General features: G+C 41.3%; 1 protein-coding gene across 1 annotated transcript in view; it reads left to right on the top strand.

Moving 5' to 3' along the window:
* Positions 1–9399: 9399 nt before the first annotated feature.
* GABRB2 (gamma-aminobutyric acid type A receptor subunit beta2) overlaps positions 9400–20946 on the top strand; it is a 298709-nt gene continuing 287162 nt past the window's right edge. Inside the window, exons 1-3 of the mRNA XM_073802774.1 lie at positions 9400–9836; positions 9992–10083; positions 11101–11168. Coding sequence (XP_073658875.1) covers positions 9760–9836; positions 9992–10083; positions 11101–11168 — 237 coding nt within the window. The 5' untranslated portion in view covers positions 9400–9759. The remainder of the gene's footprint in view (positions 9837–9991; positions 10084–11100; positions 11169–20946) is intronic.

Raw genomic sequence — 20946 nt, 5'->3', positions numbered from 1 at the left:
CTTACTCCTCTCAGTTAAAATGGATAAGTAACAAGTCGTAGAAGAATGCTGATGGCATCCTGGCATCAAACTGACTTTCTTGTCTATGTAATATCCAAAATCACCTCTTGAACCATCAGGGATCTGCATGCCAACTTCTAGATAAAGTGTATGGCTGGAGTATACCAAATTTCCAAAGTACTCACTGCTTCTTGTTGATATATCCTCGGCCCCAACAGCTAAATCATTTAATTCTAAACTCCTGTTAAGATAAGTTATATCTTAAAAAGTAAACATTGGGAACTATTGATTGTTGGACTTTCTGGCCTGAAAGGGACTTTCTTTAGTTTATAGACATGGCTATGCTCTAGGCCACCACATACCGTAACTGTCGGTGGGAACACTTTCACTCACAGCTCGTAATCATTTATTTGAACCTAAAACTAAATTATTCTTCTCAGGAACTAGGAACAAAACATATTTTCATGTAGTTTCTATTACAGGAGAATTATGCTAAAACAAATGGAAGGAAACAGCGGTTATTATCACCTACTCTTTAGGTTTCCAATTAAAGGAAATCTTCACTCTGATAGACATTGACTAGTTACTTTTCTCCATTCCTCCTTTTCTGGAGAGGAGCTTTTCTTAATCATAATCATAAAAAATTACTTTCAGAAAATTGTGAAGTGAGGATAATATTAGAACTCACCTCATAGTATTTTGTGAAAATTAAGTGAAGTGTAGAAAGGTTAAATATAAGTATCAGGAAAGGTCATTTATTATCAGCAATGACTTATGTGTCATAGTTAAATATTAAACAAAGGTGAATTTTAATTATGAAGGAAAATCATACGTTGAAACTAATTAGGAAGAAAATGTCCTATGATTATAAATATGAGAAATATTTTATTTAAATGCTTAATTAGCAAAAAAGGTTGTTGTAGAATTCATTCTTTCAAAAATTTACTTATTTAGCTAATACAGATAGGTCTTACTGTGAATAAGTGGAACTAATGCAATTATTTGACATTAACATTACAATATTTTTACTAATAGGTCTCAGTTACCCACATTTTCAGTTACTGAGTATCTTTATCCTTAGTCATTCTTGTTCATAATTTTATTAAATTTTTCCATTGATTCTTATAACTATTTATGTATGTTATGACTGTTGTAAAGCAATTTTCAGGATGATTGTTTCATGCATGACTATGTGAGTTGCTGAAATCTGAGTAGCAATCATCCACCCATCCACTCTTGACATGAATCTGAGAGGCCAGGTGTCCTAGATTGATGCATCCATCCATTCAGCCTTGTCATCCAGTTGCAAGGACATTCACGTAAGACAGATACCATGAGTGTGGATCCCTCTTCCAGTCACATCCAAGTCGCCATGAGACTATTTATCAACAAGATATGCTTAGTAATAACACCTATCCTACCTTCAGTAGACATCTGTGGCTTCTATCTGTTCATCATTCATGCTTCCTCTTCCTGGAGAGAGCACATTAGTGGCCTTTCTTTGGGTAATCATTCCTCAGCCATTCCCAGTCCACAAGGTTTGGATGTGGTTCACCCCAGCTTCAGGACCAGGGGTGAACACATGCCCATCTATCAGAGCAAGTAATACGTTGAAGGTAGAACTGTGATCCAAGTGCACTGAGAGTGTCCTATCTTGTAATTTTAGGGGAGTTAGTAAATGGCTAATACTCTCAGGGATGCTAAACCAGAGCAGCTAATGGTCATCTTTGGAAGAGAGCCTGTCTGAGAATGAAGCCAACTTTCCTAAAACAGAATTAGGAGATGAAGTACTTTAAGCCTCTGAATCCACGTGTAGCCAAAGCTGAACACCCTTAACTTTTTCGGTTACATGACCTAATAGTCACTTACTGTAGCTAGTTTGAATTTGGTTCCTGTCACTTCCAACCCCAAGGGCACTGAATAATACACTACGGAATAATAAGTACACTTCAAAGAATTAAATGAGTAATCACTGGTGTTTATCACAAAGTGAGCCAGCTAGTGAGCAAGCACTCAATAAGTATTAGCTATCACTAAGAACTGTAATTACAATTTATCAATTACTGAGTGCCTTATACAAGTTAGGCAAATGCACTGAGCTTGGGGAATAATAAAAACAGAATAAAAAAATTCCCTGTAGAATTAGCAAATGGAGATGTTTCCAAAGGGGATTTAAAGGAAAAAACAAAACCAAAACAGAAAGAAAAAAGCAAGACACTACCATTGACATTAGGTGCCTAGAAGTAGGGAGAGTAAGTTTGCCTGAGACTGGAGACAGCTGGAGCTTTTTAAGACCTTCATATGTCCAAGTTCTTTAACTTTTGGAGGCCCCTTGACACATAACATAAAGCGCATTAAAATGTACCTTTCCCATATGAAATGTGAATTTGTGAACAGTACTAAATTGTTATAGACTTCTAATTAAACATTAATTAATTTCAACATTTACAGCTTTTTAAAATTTGGACCCAGTATGTACATTGGAATTCCAACATTTTTTATAAGCCCTCAAAAGGCTTGTAAACCCTAGGCTTTCTAACTCAGGCATTTAGTAGAAAAACAGTCCTGGTAGAGGAGCATCAGGAAAGGCCTCAGATTGCGTGACCCACATTCTGGAAAATTCCATTTTGCATACTGGATTATCTATCTTTGGCAATCTCTTACTGGCCATCCCTAAGAAACCAACCTGAGAGGGATGCTGAGAAATTATTCCTTAGGACTGTCAATGTCACTGCTTATACAGCAGTTTTGCTCATTTATTTATATGGATAAGCACACCTCTCCTCCCCTGCCGGTCTGGAGAAGCAGTTGGTGAAAAGGACTTCTCTCCCACTCTATCCTTTTCTAGGATAAGGGATACGGTGTTGCATTGCTTCTGAGACTGTGCATGAATATAATTAGCATCCCCATGGTGTCAGAGCTCAGGTAATTTCCTCGTCTAACAATTTTGCCTCCATTTGGAGCATCAGTAATTTCATTTTGTACTTTGAGGTACACTTTTCTGTACTCTTGAAGATGGATTCATTTGAGGTGGTGCTAAAAGGTATTTTCCTTCAAAAGGTGTCCAGTAACTCTAGCTCTCAAAATTTCCTATTGGTCATTTGATTGTTAAATCAAGTCTCTGTTAGGTGCAGAGATCCTTTGTCTGGGCTATGATTTTATTTCTGTTATATTAGCTCAATGGGTGAGACAAGCTGAGAACTGTAGACAAATTTGCAGGAGTTTTATATATAAAGTCACATAGGACTCAGGAAGAGCCTGAGTTCATTAACATTTTCTTATAAACTGTGCAATCTTATAGCTACTTAATCTCTGCTTCTGTTTCCTTATATATAAAATGGGGATATTAATTATTAACATTTTATAGACACATTGTGAGGATTAAATATTTTACTATACATAAAGGATTTGGAACAGTATCTGACACACTGATATTATTATTTTATTATTATTACTACATATTATATTTTAGTTAAGTAATTTAAATTGATTTATATGTCATCAGTCTTACTGTGGTCAAAAATTTTATAGACACTCAGGTTTAATGTTAGTGCTATCTGCTGAAGGAGGAACAGCCAGAACTCAGTGGGCATAGAATTCACGTTTCTAATTCTGCAGATCAAAACCTCATTAACCCATAAGCCCATAATTTGGAATTTATGGTAATATAGGAGAAACTTAATTTTCTGGTGTCTGTGAAGGTAAGGTTTGCCAGACAAATAAATAGAGGGTATTTTTGACTAGCATAAGGGAAAATATTTGATAAAATTAAACTACTCTAGGAATATTCTTTAGCACATAAAAATAAAGGTGCATTCATAAATAAGATATTTGGAGAGGTTATTTTAAAATGGTTCTTATTTGTATATTACAGTAGGTCCAGGAAGCCATATACTTGACAACACTTTATTAATAATTAGTAAGTACTGAAAGTAATAAATGTATATTTTCTTTCAGCATATTCTTCCTGACTTTCTCCCTACTCTTCAATATTAATGAAATTTCTACACACTATTTAAAAAGACCCCAATCAATATTCAAAGCTAAGAGACTCATTATTCATTTTAAAAAAGAATAATAAATACAAATGTTCAATCAATTCAGCAAAACAGGTAACCCACGTTCCATGAGAACTTTGTCCATGCTGCACCAGAGCAGGAGGTCAGGGAAGTTGCCCTGGCACCTGTGGGCATATCCTATACTTGTTCTTCAACAGGATAAAGGCTATGGTGTGGAATACCACGTTACCTTCCCCCCAGCTGAATTGTGTGAGATTCTAGGGAGGGAATCAGGGTGGCAGAGGGACACAATGGCTCAACTTTTGAATTTTATACCAGGAGCATGTCATATCTATTCAAAACTTTTAAAACTTTATAAGGATTTAATACAGTTGACTAGTCCTTTTTTATCAGAATATTATCTTTTCTTGGCTTTGATCATACCACAGTGATTTTCCTCTTACCTTTTGGGCCATTTCTAATTTCACTCTACTGGATGACTGTAATTGCCCTTCTCTGGAAGATTCTCATCTTAGTCTGTTCATCCTGCCTGCATAAGTCTCATATACTCCCATGACTTAAGTTGTTTGCATCTGCAGGATCATCAAATACAGACTTATTCATTAAAATGTACATATTAGGTTTCTACTGTGGGCACTAGGCACTAGAATACAGCACTTAGCAAAGCAGGCAAAATTTTCTGTTTTTCTGAACTTGCATTCCAGTCAGGAAGATAGAATTACAATGGGCAAAATAAAATATGTTAGACAGTAATATGTCTTAAAGAGAAACATTCAGACAGAAAGGGAAGTAGTGTCAGGATGGGATGCAGAAATTTTGTACTGGTCCCACATCAGCCCTCAGTTCTGAGCTTCAGGTACATATATCAAAATGTCCAGTGCACCCTGCATGACTAGCTGGGAACTTAAACTCATTGTGACCCAAACTGAATGTACTATCCCTATCAACTATCTTCTACCACCACCACTGAGATGCTCAAACCAGAATGTCTGAGTCATTCTTGAATCCTTCTTCTCCCTCCTTCCTCATATCCCATGGATGACAAAGTTAGCCAGTTCTCCCACATAACTCTAGCCCCTTCTCTCCATCTTCACCATCACTATCCTAATTTGGACCAACATTACCTGTCACCTGGATTCTTGCAGTAAGAAATCCCCTATAGCCATTACCACCTTTCTCCAGTGTGATTAAAACTCATCTTGTCACTCCTCTACTTGAACAGGTCAGTGGAACCGAATTGCTCTTGCCCAGCTCCCCAGACACACCACTCTTGGAGCCACTCTTACCCTTGTCCCCTAGTCTTTGTTCTTCCTTCATTCTTCATTTATGCCATCCTCTCTTGGCCCAGGATATTTTCACATACTGTTTCTTCTTCCTGGAATATTCTTCCCCCAACTCTTCATCAGGCTAACTTGTCTTTCAAACTTCAATTAAAACATCACTCTGTCAGGCAAGTTTTACCCAAATCCTCAAACTGAGTTATTTGCATCAATTATGCATTCCATAATATCCTATCTTCCCCACTTCATAATACATGCTACATGTGTTATCACTTCTATACTGCTCTTTCCCACACTGGAACGTAAGCTCCAAGAGGATAAGGACCATGTCTGCCTTTTCAACACATCATCCCTAGTGCTCGTCAAATAATGTTTGATGTAGAGTAGGTGCCCAGTACATATTTACTGAACAAATATTATAGCAAAGACAAATAGCATATGATTAATGACGGTTATTACTTGGCATTTGTATGCTTCATACTCAGACATGATTTTGAATCATGATCTCTTGAGAGTACTTACATATTGCCTTCTCATCGTACATCTGGGATCATGGAGGATGCTCTCCAGCAACTGACACATTTCCAGAATCCAGCAGTGCCTTCCCTTGCACATTGTTGTTCCAAATTTCACATTCCTAGGCAGCATTACCAGCCGAGTCTTCCAGAGAGATGTCCTACTGTTGATTCTGCTGTAAAATAGAGACCCACTTTAGGCATAAATTGATCTCAGAGTTTGTAACCAGTAGGACTATCTCTATATTAGTTACCGTTATTATTAAGAAATAACAATGAGATGGTACCACATAAAGAAAATAAATGCGATTTTGTCTTCTGTCCTTTTGATTGCTGCTTGGGTCTTTAATACATTTTCTTCTTACCCTTATCTTAATTCCCTTGGAATATCTGCTTCTCTGTTCTCAGGCTAATCTATGCCTTCTCAGGATCATTGCACCAAACTGAAGTCCGCTCAGTCTTTATAGGCTAATGCTATTAAACCTTGTTTGCTTTCTTGCCCATTCATTATTCCTTCCTTATTCACTAAAAATTGCCGATATTTATTAATCACATGCCAAATGCTACACATATGTTTACATCATTCTACAGCAAACAAAGAAGGCACTATATTTTAATTTTTAAAGAAGAGGAAGCTGAGATTTAGAGAAGTTAAGTGACCTGCCCAAGTCCCCAAAACACTAAGTATCTGAACTGGGATTTGGGCCCAAAGGTCTGCCTCCAGTTCCTTTGAAACTGTTGGCACTGTGCTGTTGTCTTACTTGCTGAGACGCAGGTTACTGTAGCTGTTCGGCCTCCTTTCCCTTAATTTTCCCTTTATGTTAGGTCTTCAATAAATACTGTTTAACTTTTCCCTGGGCTGTTATTATTATTATTATTAGTGGATGATGACTGATGGTATTCGTGGTTTCGTTCTGTTCACTGAATCCTGTTCTTTCAACCGAAATTGAACTGAGCTTAAATAAGAGGAGCTGGTAGTGCAGCAAGTGCAACGTGGATAACCCTGTCAGAAGGAAAACCCTATTTCAAGGTGTTTTCAAGAAGAAGAAGAGCTTTCTAGGGCTTCAGGAGTTGGTGTAGTCAAACTGTTTGGGAATCCTTTGGTATAACGTTAATACGTAATCTAAACTTTCCCCACCTTCAGTAGGGTGAGCCTATGTAAAAGATTACCATTGTTTTGTGAGTCCATAGAAAGAGGGAAATAGGCAGTTTTCCTGAGCCATAGGTCTGTATTTTGATTCCTGTAACTCTCAACCTAAATAATTAGATAGGAGAGTTACAGATTTCCAATCTCTCCCTCTCTCTCTCTCTCTCTGTGTCTCTGTCTCTGTCTCTCTTTCTCTCTCTCGTGTTCGTATGTGTGTATCTTTGGACCGACTCCTAGGAGCTGGGAGACCGCCACACTCTAAATCCGTACGTCTGCACTGTTGAAGAGGCTGTTTTACCGTCTCAAATCCAGAAACTCCCCCTCCCGCTCGCCTTCTGTCCTAGGGGAGCTGTCAGATTCCCGCCTAGCAGCCCTCCCGCCTCCACACTGCCTCTGGAGTCAGTACCCGGCGGCCCCAGAATGACCCCTGACCTTGGCGGGGGAGGAGGGAGATTGCCAAGAGGTATAAATGGGTCAAGAGTGCCGAAGGGACCAGGACCTTGAGGAGTCCGGGTGCGACGTCGGGCGCCCCCTCCTCTCTGCAGACGGAGGCGGGGGCCAGCCTGGTGCGAGGCGCGCGCCCGCGTCTCTCGAGGCCTCCGGGGGCTCGGCGGCAGCAGGAGCTGCGCTGCAAGAGGAGTCCGCGGCCGGCAAGGTCGGGGCGAGTCAAGACCGTCTAGTCTAATGGTTAGGGTCGCTGGCTTTCGCGTCCAATCTCGGTTTCACCTCTAGCCACCTGGGTGACCTTGGGCAATTTCCTTAGCTTTAGCGCGCCAGTTTCTAAATCCATAATGTGGGAAAAGCGAGGTGCTGGCTAAACCTGGGCTTGTAAGAATGAACTAATGAAGCACTCTTGGCACGTAGTAGGCGCTCGGTTACAGGTTAAGCTGAGGAGGAGGAGTTAGAAGTTCCGCTTTGGGGTCCGGAACGTAGGTTCCAGCTCTGACTTCTCCTGTATTCACCAAGGAGAGGGGGAGGGGGCAGCGGGAGCACCTGTCCTCCTCCCTCCCCTGCTCCTCTGTTGCCAGATAAACTCGGGAGAACCCGGAGAGTCCGTCCCGGGCCGGGGCACCCTCAGACTGCCCGGCTGCCGGAGACTAGCAACGTCTCCGGGCGCCCGCGGCGCATCTCTTTGCCGCGAGCCGAGGAAAGATTTCTTCCGTGTATCTCCCTCCCTCTCGAACCCTGGAGCTCGCTCGCTGCTGCCTCTGGGTCCCGGCGGCCGCGGAGAGCCGGGTCGAGCCTCCGGCTGCAGGGAAGAGGCAACCCCGGGGCGTGCGAGTCCCTCCTGGCCCCGAGCTGGGGAGCGAGGAAGAGGTGGCGCGGAGCCCGCGGGAGGACGCGGAGGCCCCGAGCCCCTTCCTCATTTCGCCCGCCTTCCGGGGACCGCTCTGACTTTTTGCGTCCCAAGGCACCGCCACCCACCCTCCCCGGCCGGGGCCAAGGGCCGAGGGGCCGAGGGCCAGAGGAGCCGGGGACCGCAGCGCCGCGCGGCGGGATTGGGCAGCGAGCGCAGGCCGGCGAGGTGAGGAGGGGCGCGCGGCAGGCGGGGAGGGTGCCGCCAGGGTGCGCGCGCGAGTGCGCGTGCTCTGAGGGGGCGTGGGTGCCAGCCAGGCGAGTCCCACCCGGCCGCCAGCCCTTCCTGCACCCGGTCACCGCCGGAGCCTCTCGCCACCCGGCCTCCCTAGGACCCCAAGTCCCATCAACCCTTCCTGCAAACTCCACCCTCCCTACTAATAATTTCCCAATGCAGAATCAGACCGAAACCTTGAGAGACAGCGCTGTCTTTCTACTCCCCTCGCCCCCCCCCGCCCCCCGTCCTTCCTGCTATAAATAATCCGGACCAGCGGGTCAGGCACGTCACACGGTGAGAAACCGGGACCCCGAGGTTTTCTTCTCTGGGGATAGGGGGCAAAGAGTGAGGAGAAGGAGAAAGAAATTGCTCGTGAGTAGTGAAGAAAAGCTTGCTCTTTAACTCCTAGAAAAGACCAGGCATCATTTTATTATCATTCTTTTTTTCCTTTTTTTTTTCATTTCCGTGTCTGTCTTATTCTCCATGCTACGTCCCCCCCTCCACTCCCGGCCCCAAATCCAACGCATTGCTCAACACTCCTCCCATCGGTTTCTTTCCTCCCTCCCCCTTTCACTCCCGCTCCCACCTTCCCCTTCCCTCCTCTTCCCTCCGCCACCCCCCGCCCCCACCGCCGCCTCCAGCACCCATTTCGCCCCAGGCAGGGAATGCTATTTGCCACGGAAGTAAAGTTCAGATTTCTCTCCCCACCCCACCCCCGCCGCTTGCTGATACCAGAAGTGGACTCTCAGGCACCCATCTTCCCCCTAGCACTACACACCTGCTCTCCTTTAAATTCCTAATCTGGTTTTGCATATTTAAGAGGAAACACCCCCCCCCCACACACACACCCCAAAACCCCACAACCCGCGAGGTGCAAAACTGCCTCCTGCAAGTACCAAAACTTAACAGACTCTCTAGTTGTTTTTGTCTTAACAAAAGGACAACAAAGATTTTGCTCCGGGTCCTCCTGTGGGGTGACTTTTCTATATTATTCAAATACGCATATATTATACATATATATGTTTTTCCTTTTTCCCCTTTGATTTTTTTTTTTTTTTTTCCTCCTTAACAAGAAAATCTTCTCGGTCCCAGGCAACCGCTGCTGCCCCTTTGATGTTTTGGTACGCCTTGCGCATGCGCCTCACATTAGAATTACTGCACTGGGCAGACTAAGTTGGATCTCCTGTCTCCAGTGAAACCCTCAATCCCGTCCAAAACTAAAGGGATGTGGAGAGTCCGGAAAAAGGGCTACTTTGGGATCTGGCCGTTCCCCTTAATAATCGCCGCTGTCTGTGCGCAGAGGTAAGTGTGTCTAGCGTTTCTGTTTCCTTTTTCACTTTGAAAGGCTCTGTCTGCCTACCTCTGTGAGCAGGGATCTGTAGTGAGGATCAGATAGATGCTGAAGCGCTGTGCCTGCTGTCTTATTGATGCCTGTTTATTGTCTTTTCTTTCTTTAGTGTCAATGACCCTAGTAATATGTCGCTGGTTAAAGAGACGGTGGACAGACTCCTGAAAGGCTATGATATTCGGCTGAGACCAGATTTTGGAGGTAATGGGGTTGCCTTGGAAATAAGAAACAGCCCAGCAGCTATAGCCTAAGCTGTCTCTTGAGCTTTGTGCGCTGTCTTCCCTCTCCCTCATTGTGGGTTGCATGTGGTGTACTGAACATGTCTCTGTGTTACAATATTGAGAAACTGAGCCAAACTTAAGCTAGTTTGTTACTCTCTAGCACTTAGATGGTCTTTCAGAGAGACCTTCTTAGCCTGTAGTGGTGACTGCTGTCCTTCAGCTTCACTGTTTAAATCCTTTGCTTCACTGTCTTTGTTTCCTTGAGATACAAACCTCTTAAGTTTAGTTAATGGTGTGCCCGGTGAACCTGGCTTACTGAAGGCCATCGGGAACATTTTTGGGGACAAGATATGCAGACCGTTGGTTGAGAAGTCGCATTAACCCCCTGTGCCCACCTACTTTGGAAGAGTTCTAGCCATGGTTTAAATTGGCTGGTGTCTGGATATTATCCAGTCCTGGAAACCTCACTGCAGGGGACAGTGGGGTGCGGGGAGAGGGGCCTGGGGGGATGGGAGGATAGGGAGGGTAGTGGAAGAAGGGCTAGAGACCTCTCTTGCTGCAGCCTTAGATACACTGATATGCCTATTTAATTTGACTCCAGACTCTAACAAAGCTCAAAGAGTTAAAACCTGCACAGAAGCGGGGGGTGGGAAGAATGAGGAGGGGGTGCAGTATATAACTGCAGTGCAATATATAACATTTCGTTTGGGCTAGCCAGATTCCGGTGCTTTTGTGGTTGTGTATATTCTCATGCTAAGATACCTACCTATGTAGACAGACGTGGAATCCCTCACCCATCGGACACGTGTGTGCCTGTTCAATAGAGCATTTCCCAGAGGAGTACCTGTCACTCTTTAAAAAGGAGCAGAGAATTGAAGAATTTGAGTGTGAGCAGTGGGAAGGGATTTGGGGCAGAGTGTCCCGTGCCCGGGGACTACTCTTGCTAAGAATGCATGAAGTTCTGAGAAATCACGTGGCTGGCCATTTTGGTTTGCAGGTCCCCCTGTGGCTGTGGGAATGAACATCGACATCGCCAGCATCGATATGGTTTCTGAAGTCAATATGGTGAGTATTGAGGTTTATGGCTGTGTCTCTGCAAACCTTCATTTGGGGACAGGAAGGAGAAAGGCTCCAACTGGTGAGGGTGGGGTGTGCATGAGTATGTGTAGGAAGTGGGGTGAGGGCAGGGCATTTTGCTTTGGAACCCACTGTCTTTGAGGCTTCAGAGCTGCCTCTTTCTGGTCCCGAAAGATTTTTCCAACCTGGTTTGAAATTGTGGGACTTGGCGAAGAGGGTGTAAAATGCATCACACGTTCATGTGCAAAACACAGCCACATGCAGGAGTCACATTTCCTAAGGTTCAGTGGGAAACCCACTTCATCAAGTGATTTTTCTGAGTTTGGTGTGGGATCAGGGAAGGAAAGAAGAGGAGAGAAAAGGGAAGTGTTTTGATTTGACATTTCACAGAGAATATAACCTGGGAACTAAACTAGTGGAGAGGCTGAATAAATGACCCTGGGATACTGATATCCACTTGTTGCTTTTGGAGCCGGCCTCTTTACAGCTGATGGCAAGCCCCGCCCCCTGCCCATGGCTCACCTGCTCCTTTAACCCCCAAAATAAATAAAATAAAAATTGGCCACCCTGCTTTCAAAAGGTAAGCTCAGACCTGTGTGTCATCTCTGGTCACTTCTGCAATGGTATTCACTGCATGTCCTAAGCCTGTGTGATTTATGGACAGCAGCACTCCTTAGTGGCCCCCTCCTTGGTCTTGGGGCAAGTGCTAAGAGAAAAAGCCTCCGTCTTCCCCTCCCGGGAACACTTGTGTGTATGGGTGGGGGGGGAAGGGGGGCGGGGCTGAGGGGAGGGTTGCTTCATGCAGGAGCGCCCCCTGCTGCCCATGTTGGGGCACTGCAGACATACAAGACAATAAGTGTCCCAGATACCCCTGCTTACTTGCGCCATTTCTTCAGTGACTTTTCTACTCTGTGTTTTTGAAGTTTTCACCCTTGGAAAAGTCTCTCTAGAAAGGCCACATTTGAATGTAAGATGCCAGGGTTACTTTCAGTCCTAATAGGATACAGCACATTGCAGAAGATTGTATTGTAGTGTAGTTTTGCCTGGAAACAGGATGCACTGGTAAAGAAGAGGGTCTAGTGTGTAAGGTTTTATGCAAAACAGTTCTAAGCCAGCCATCAGGACTTGAAAGTTAGGACCCTTATTAATTCACTCGAGAGCCAAATACTAGGTAGTGGGTATGCTCTTAACATGATAGAAATTTTCATCACCCCAGAATTCAAATATAGAGGAAGCTCAAATAACCAGCCCAACCTTATACAATGTCCAAAGATAGGTGATAATCCTGAGCTATCACAAGCTTATGAAACATCTGTGACTACTCCAGAGAACATTCAACTCTTTCAGTGATGTTTTTAAGGACGTGTATCTTGTTATATTCTAATTATTGGGAAAGCATTTTATGATATAGGGTATGAACACAGACTGAAGATGCTATTGGATGATTCAGAACCATAGATTTCCCACACATTGTGAGAATCTCCTGTGTGGGTAGAGAATATTTCTTTCTTGGGAAACTAAACATTTAACTTCTCAGATATACAAATATTCACTTTTGTGAAATTTTAGAGGTCTTTCATCAGTTTATATTTTGAATTTTACCATGAAAATAGAAAATGTCCTCATGTGGGTACCTGCTAAGTCCTAGGTACTTGAATCTAAATTGTGTGGCTAAAAAGAAAGTGATATGGAAATCAGGTGTAGCTCTGTGTGTCCTGTCTTTTGATTTACTTATGCTCTTTTCCCACATTTTATTCTGTCACCTTCCTCTTCAGAGCATCAGAAAGGTGAGACTTTATGGAAAAATTAAGAAATATTTAGAATCTAAAGAGACAGTGATGAGATGATTAGAAGTTGCTGCATTAGAACTTAGATGTATAAGTTAGCTGAGAACTTAGACCTATTATATCCCAAAATGGCTTAAGAGTAGTGGCATTGTTTTCTTCTTCTTAAGTTTTGTTCATTTTTCACCAGCATGCAGCATTTTGGAGAGGTGTCAGAGCTGGACATGATGCCAAGACCTGCTAGTCAAAATATAGACCCAGTTAAGGCGAGGTGTCATCTCTTAAAGCTATTTACTGTTGCAGAAAAGTCTCGGGATGTTGAAAGTGCAGAAACAAACGTCAGGTTGTAAATAAGTCAGTACTGCAGCATTAATGATTAGAACCAAGCATTATAAATTCCATGCTAGATTCCTTTCTTAGCCTACTGCTAACACACGTGGACTTGTCCAGACACAGTTTTACTTGTTGAAAAATTAACACTTTTATGATTAACAATCATAGTGACTTTAATCCTTCAAAGAAAAATTTTGTGATATGTACTATTTTTTAAAGTATGGTTATTTGATTTGAAGCAACAGATGGGAAATTCCATCCCTGATGTCTAAATAAAAGAAGATGTTTATGGCATATTGCCCACTGTATACAGGTCTAAAAGGGTTAGGATCTTTCGATTAGATTCAGCTCTGAAAGAATGGTTGATTGATTATTTAAGTGAAACCTCAAAATTGATTAATGCACATGTTTCTGCCTCATTATCCTTTGTGGCCTGCAACCTCTGGTACTTGTAGCTTTCTTTTATTATAGCAAATCTTCCTTTGAAGAATGGTAGGCACCAGACCATTTAGACTGTCATTGACTCATTTGTACTGAAAGGAAAAATGGCCCATGTCGATGTGGTGCTCCTGGTAAATGACAAAGATAGAAAGACCTGAATACTAGTTCTGCTTCTGCTGTTCAGTCAACTTGAGGGAATTGACAGCCCCATGGGGCTTGGTTTCTCTTTTTATATATATATATATATATATATATATATATATATATATATATATATATTTATTTATTTGGCTGCACCTGGTCTTAGTGGTGGCACGCAGGATCTTTAGTTCTGGCATGTGAACTCTTAGTTGAGGCATGTGGGATCTAGTTCCCTGACCAGGGATCAAACCCGGGCCCCCTGCCTAGAGAGCATGGAGTTTTAGCCACTGGACCACCAGGGAAGTCCTGGGGCTTGATCTCTTCACCTGCTAAAAGGGAATAATAGTCCCCGTTTACATATTTTAGGTGAGTACCAGAATTAATAAAATGATGCAAGTGAAAGTACTGGTGTCCCATGAACATAGCTTATATAGAAGACTGAATATCAGCCTGTCACTAAGGAGACCCAGTGTCCATTCCAGCCGCTGCCCTAAGTGTACTTGGGTCAGTGATTTACATTACGTGGTCTCAGTTTCCATATGTTTGAAATGAGACGGACATGCCAAATTGACTTCTAACTCAAAGTTACATGTGTTTCTGCTTTGGTTTATCATAATAGCTCTGTTGGGTACAAAGAAGTTCCAGGAAACTTGGAAATCCAGCATAAACGTTAGAAAAATGCAGAATTCCTAAATGGCATGCAGTTCTGAGTTCTTAGGAGGGTGATGATGGTATCTTACTCACCCATGTGACTCAGGTGACTGTTGAGCCAGTGGAAGATCTCTGGAAGAACACAATCTCAATTAGAATGTTCCTGAGCAGAAAGCTTGGCTTTAGAATGAAACATTTTTAGATGTCTTGGTTAAATTGGCAGGACTCTTTTTGTTAAGATTCTTTGATGAAAATGCATTTTAAGTTCCAAAATTGGCTCTGAGGATTATGGACTGAAATAGCTTTCTCTTCATTTAAAGCAGATTCTTCTCCATCTTGGAACAACACATTTGCCAACCGAAGAGTGAAGCAATATTTCACTTTTGAGGAAAGCGTTCTAGTAAACATATACACAAATTACCTTTTTATGGAATGGCAAATGGTGAAAAGTGCTGCCTTTTTTTTTTTTAAACAGATGTTTTCTTGCATCACCAGCTGCACAGTTTAAAATTCAATTCGACACAAATACTTATTTAGCAGCTACTATGATCCAGCTATGTGTTAGGCCATAGGGACAGAGCAGCGAACAAGAATGACTTGTCCCCTGACCTCATGAAACTTAATATCTTGGTGTTTACTATCGTTAATTCTACTGCAGGCTCCTATCATACTTATGTTTAACATGAGCATTTTCTCTAAAAATTTTTATGAGCAGCCTCTTGAGGACCTAGTTGTCTGTATCTCCCATGCGTTCCTTTGTCACTTGTTGATTTCACCATTCATTTGTTATTTCAAATTGCCTGATATGTTACATATTTATTGTCTTCCTAAATGATTTGTATAAAATACATGTAGCCAAGGTTATAGTATCTCTCTCCATGTGGTTTTGCTCTGTAAACAACCGTTGGTTGGAAGTTTGACTACATAGTATCATATATGTGGAAAGACAGAGCATGGACTTGTAGGCCTCAAATTCAAGACACTTTTTAAATTACTATTTAAATCAATTAATGTGGAAAGAATCACAGTGTAGGACCACTGAGTTCTTTGAAAGCAGAAATACACAGGGCATATTGGAAATACAGAATTCTGAGGTATTATGTAGAAATTACTAGGTGAAGATGGGGGTTAGAGGTCTGTGGATAAATGTTTTAAGCAGAAAGAGTGGCATATAGGAGAAAAAACAGGAAAAATAAATGGGATTAGGAATTTGCAAGTAGCTTTAAATGGCTGGATTTGGGAGTGGGAGTGAGGAAGTGATAAGATTTGGTATTGAGGTCATAAGTGGTGATCAAATTATATAGACCATTTTTGTAGCTTGCAGAAGAGTTTACATTTTGTTCCAAAGGCTGTAGGGACCCATGAAAAGATGTCAGTAGGAGAATCACTTGAACAGATTCACACTTGAGGAAGATGCTTTTGAAGTATGAGGGGTGCAGCAAGACCAAAGGTTGGGAGATAAGGTGAAAATCCACTGCAAAAATCCAGAAAGAATGGATGAACAGAGACAGGCATGTAAAGGAGAAGATACAAAATCAGTGCTTTTACGAGGCAGAAGTGGCAGGACTTGGTGAATCGTAAGTTTCTGATGGTTTCATTTATCGATATGGGGAACACCAAAAGGGCAGCCAGTTTGGGGGTGGGCTGGGGATTGAGGTGTGTGGGAAGACAGTTCATTTTGGGAAACGCTGACTTTTCTCCACACATGGAATCTCCAAATGGAGATTGGAAAATACAGGTCTGGAGCTTAGTAAGACGTCATGACTAGAGAGATGAACTTGGACATTGTCAGCATATAAGTGGTACTTATAACGGTGTGAATGGATACAATTAAAAAGGGAAAGTGAAAGGACGGCAAAAAATGGGGATCTGGTGAGCAGTGTAATTTAAGTGGTGGAATGCTGAAAAGGAGCCCACACAGATTAGTAAGTAGCTAAGCAGCAGTCAGATGGTAGGAGAACCCACAGATAATAATGTCTTCAAAGCTGAGGCACAAGAGAGTTTAAAAAGGAAGAAAATGGTCAGCTGCATCAGATGCCACAACGATCAATTGAAATAAGTTCTGAGACTTGTCTCCCAGCTATAGTAAGTGACAGGAGCGTGTTGGTAAATGTAGCGAGAGGAGTCTTAGTGGTTGAAGACTACACCTTTGAAAAGTGTGGATCTGAAGCAAAGTCGGGAGAGGGCAACTGCTAAAAGAAGTCTTATATCATTTGGAGAAGTACCCCTAGAAGGGAGTAGGTTGCAGACACGAAGCAGGAGCTGGGGTGGGTGACGGGATGTGGAGCGAGGGGAAGGGGTTGTGAAGACTCACCGACCCAGACTTCATTCTCAATAAATGAAGCTCTCCTATCCAATTTTAGCAAGCTGTCGTTTTCTCGCCTTCTTTTCCTTCTGCTTCCCCTTCGCTTCCCCCTCAACTCCCCCTCTGTGCAATGCCCAACATTTTCCACCATCACAGCACTAATATAAGAAAATAATCACAGTTATTGCTCATTGGGCCCTTAACTTGTGCAGGTATCCTCTTGATGTGTATTATCTCATCCAGTCCTCCTATAAAAGCAGTGATATGGCTGGTGTCCACCTTTTTATAAAAGAGGAGCCTGAGGCCCAGAGAGGTTAAGTGACTTATTCAAGGTCACCCAGCTAACAAATGATTGACTTTACATCCCTCAATCTTAGCCCTCTGGTTATACTGCACGTTTAGATGTAGTAAGGCATCATTTAAAAAAAAATTATTCTCATTCCTTATGGACCTGGTTTGTTGTAGTTGTTTGTTTTTATTTATTTTATTTTATTTATTTTTTTGGAAACAGTGGGTAGATCAGATAAACTAATCCTATATGTTACTGTTACTCCTCAATCTCTCCACCTTGAAAAAAAATCTTAATTTCATTAAAATGACTTTTTCACATAGGTACTTTATTCAGTGTGTATTAAATATAAGACATGGTTTCTGTCCTTGAGAAATTTATACTTTATATTACATCTATTACCAGGTAATAAAGGAAGATTTATATAAGATCTTGAAAAGTCAAGGATGTTGCTTGTGTCATGATTTCTTTCATTATGAATGGGTGCTGTTAACTTGTCTAATAATTTTCCTATTGCTCCAGCAGAATCTGTCATATAACCATTAAGGCCAATAGCTGTCACAAAATGTTGGATGATAAAGTTCAAGAACTGTGTCAGTGGTTTTAAGCTTTGGGTGGACACTATGTGAAAAGACCCTTTCCCTTTTTTTCTTTTATTATCAATTGAATTTTTTCCATTGAAAACACATTTTTGTGATTTCTGATAAATTACTGCTGCGAATAATCTCTTAAAAGTGGTTGAGTGTTTTTCTTCTCTTCCCGGATCTTTACTCCCTCTGGCCCACACAGTATAAATGAGGTTCATTATAAAGATTACATCTCAAGAAGATTTATTCATCAATTTTTAAACAATTATTGCACATGATATAGGCAGTTTATAAATCATTTTCTCTGTGTTAACTCTTAGGGCAGGTCCTTTGCTGTTGCTTTGTAGGAGCCTAAACAATGCCCTTGCTTGATTGTGACATGAAATAAAAATCTGACTGTGAGCTTACCCTGCAAGAGAAGGAAGGGTAGGGAAATATCCCAAGTTTCATATTTTAGAAGCACCTCAAAGCGTGCTTTAGTGTGATCCCTCCCACCTCCTTGTTAAATGGTCTTGAGAATTTCTATAAGAATGTAAATCAGAGAAAGTCCTTTTCTTAACACTGTGACAGGGGTACTGACTAATTTCGGGGTGGGGCACTGGCTTCTTTTGAAATCATTCATTCTGTAACGTTTATTTGTGATCAGTGCTCTTGTCATCGTGACCAGATAATTTGTTGTTGTGAGGGGGCTGTCATGTGCATTGTAAGATGTTTAACAGCATGTCTGGCTTCTACCTACTAGATGCCAGAGGTACCCTCGCAGTTATGAAAACCAAAAATGTCTCCAGATATTGCCAGATGTGTCCTGGGGGATGAACTTGTCCTCAGCTCAGAACCCCCAGTGTAGAATATGGTGGTGTGCTTTTGTCTCCAAACAAGTTGAGAAAAGAAGAGATTTTCTCATTGAGTAATGGCTTTCATACTTAATCACCATTTTCATTTCTGTTTCATGGTACATTATGACAAAGCCAATTTTAAAAGATCAACAAGCATCAAAGGCAAAAATTATCCACATCCCCGTCACTTCATTAAAACTGTTTTAATTTGCCTATAATACCGTCTACTTCTTGTCTATTTGCTTATTCATACTTTACACATTACACTTAGTTATTTGTAGAGAGAATTTTATAGTCTGTGTTTTCACTTAACAGACCATGAGTATTTTTGCAGTTTTATGCTTTCTCTAAAAAAAGAAAAAAATGCACACCTTTATTACTACCAGTGTAAACTGATGTGTATTCTTCTATGGCTTTTTGGTGATCTTACAAACATATGAATATATTGACATTTTCTTTTTTATTGTATATTTTTTCAAAAAAATTTTAAAATACATTTTATAGATTATTAGTCATAATTCTAGCTATAGGTTATTTGAAAATAAATATATAATTTACTTATAAACTATTAACAACTACATAAAAATCATATATAAAATAGAGAACTGGATTTAAATAGCATAAATGGAAACTTTTATCTATCAATTTGATTCTCATTTACACAGCTACTCTTTCCTCTATTTTTAGCCTGATATTACTCAGCTTTTCCAAAATCATTTTACATTTTTGGATGACACAAAAATACTTTGAAACACACAGTTAAAAGAGGAATGAGAAAGTAGATGGTTATGAGTTTTTAAAAGATACAAACACAAGATTTACATGTTCCTTCCAGATATGCATTTTATTTGCAAAATATGTATTTTATTAAACAAGGAGAAAAATGGGTCTATATTATTCTGTCCCTATTTATATGGAAAAATATGGCCATGTCTTTAACCCATTGTCTCTTGCCTAGTGCTCATTTTGTAAACATTCTATTGGCCTTTTTATCGCCAAGTCTTATTTTCCCTGCTCTGTAATTTGGCATGTACTGCCCACTTACCTGCCAAGAGGTCTTAACTTAGAAGTAATTGCTTGGGCAATTAAAGGTGAAATAACTTTTCTCCTAACCCAATAGCCAGAATTAAAGTAATGAAGTTTTTAAGGTGAATCTACGTGTATCTTAGAAAAGTGATACATGAAGAAGCCATGGCTAAATATTAGAGATACTGAGGTGTGCGAATGTATGGAAATTGTCTGCATACCAGTGCCTAGCACAATTCCGGACAATTAGTAGATACTCAACAAATATGTGGTGAAAGGAGTTGTTGGAGGGGGTAATGGAAAGACTGCAGTATATCAGGCTAACAGGAAGTATTTATATAATACTCCTTAACCAGCACCATGTCAGTTAGGCTATTTTGTGGAAGGATATGAAATGGTTCTTACACTAGACCTAAGGCTCGCTCTAGAGTCAAGAAAGAGTGATCTTCATTGCCTGAAGAGGGAGGTGAGGGTTGATGGAGAGAAGAGTGTTTCAGATCGGTGGGAGAGGAGAGTAGTATATCCCTGTGGTAGAGGAATCAAAATAAAAGGTTGAGATCCAGGTTTTTACAGTGGTTCTCAGGCTTTACTGTGCAACAGAATCACCTGAGTCTTGTATTAATATTTGTATTTTCAGGGCACATGCCCAGAGTCTAATTCAGGAGGTCTAGGATGGAGTTCAGGAATTCGCATGTTTAAAATCTCTTTATGTGACTGACGTAGGTACTGTCTGAGGGCCACTGTCTTAGGAACACTAGTTTTATAGCGAAGGTGGAAGCTAATACAATCACTAATAAAGGAATTTGACAACAGAACTGGTCTCTAGTTATCATATGAATTTTTGCAATGAGAAAGCTCCAAGTGGTCAGAGTCGGTGGGATTTGTAGAAGACTTGGTAGAAGAGGGAGAGCTGGACTGAGCAAGAAGGATCAGTGCAATACGAATGGATAGAAAATAAGGAGAACCGTCCTATGGGAGTCAGTGGGCATGGAGACAGTATGAAGAAAGGCATTACGTGTTAGCAATAATAATATTGCAAAAATAAACACTTAGAGCGCATATAACTATCCCACTTAATGTTCACAGAAGTCTCATGAGGTAGATAATATTATCATCCTCTTTTATAAGTGTAGAAACAAGGACTAGAGGGATTGTATAATTTCTACAATTACAGAGCTAATATATGTGGACAGGAACGGTAGGGTGCATATGTAGGGTATACCTATGTATGGTGAAGCTTAACTGCATAAGACCTTGGCACCTGTGCAGAGGAGACACTGAAATTTCTGGGGTGGATGCTAGGAATGATGAGTCTTAAGCACCTTCACAAAGAATAAAAGTAAGGGTCACTTACTAAGGGTAAGAATGAGAGA

This window comes from Tursiops truncatus, chromosome 3 (assembly GCF_011762595.2).
Source record: "Tursiops truncatus isolate mTurTru1 chromosome 3, mTurTru1.mat.Y, whole genome shotgun sequence".
In the NCBI taxonomy this organism is placed as follows: Eukaryota; Metazoa; Chordata; class Mammalia; order Artiodactyla; family Delphinidae; genus Tursiops; species Tursiops truncatus.
This window is presented reverse-complemented; position numbering and strand designations above follow the sequence as displayed.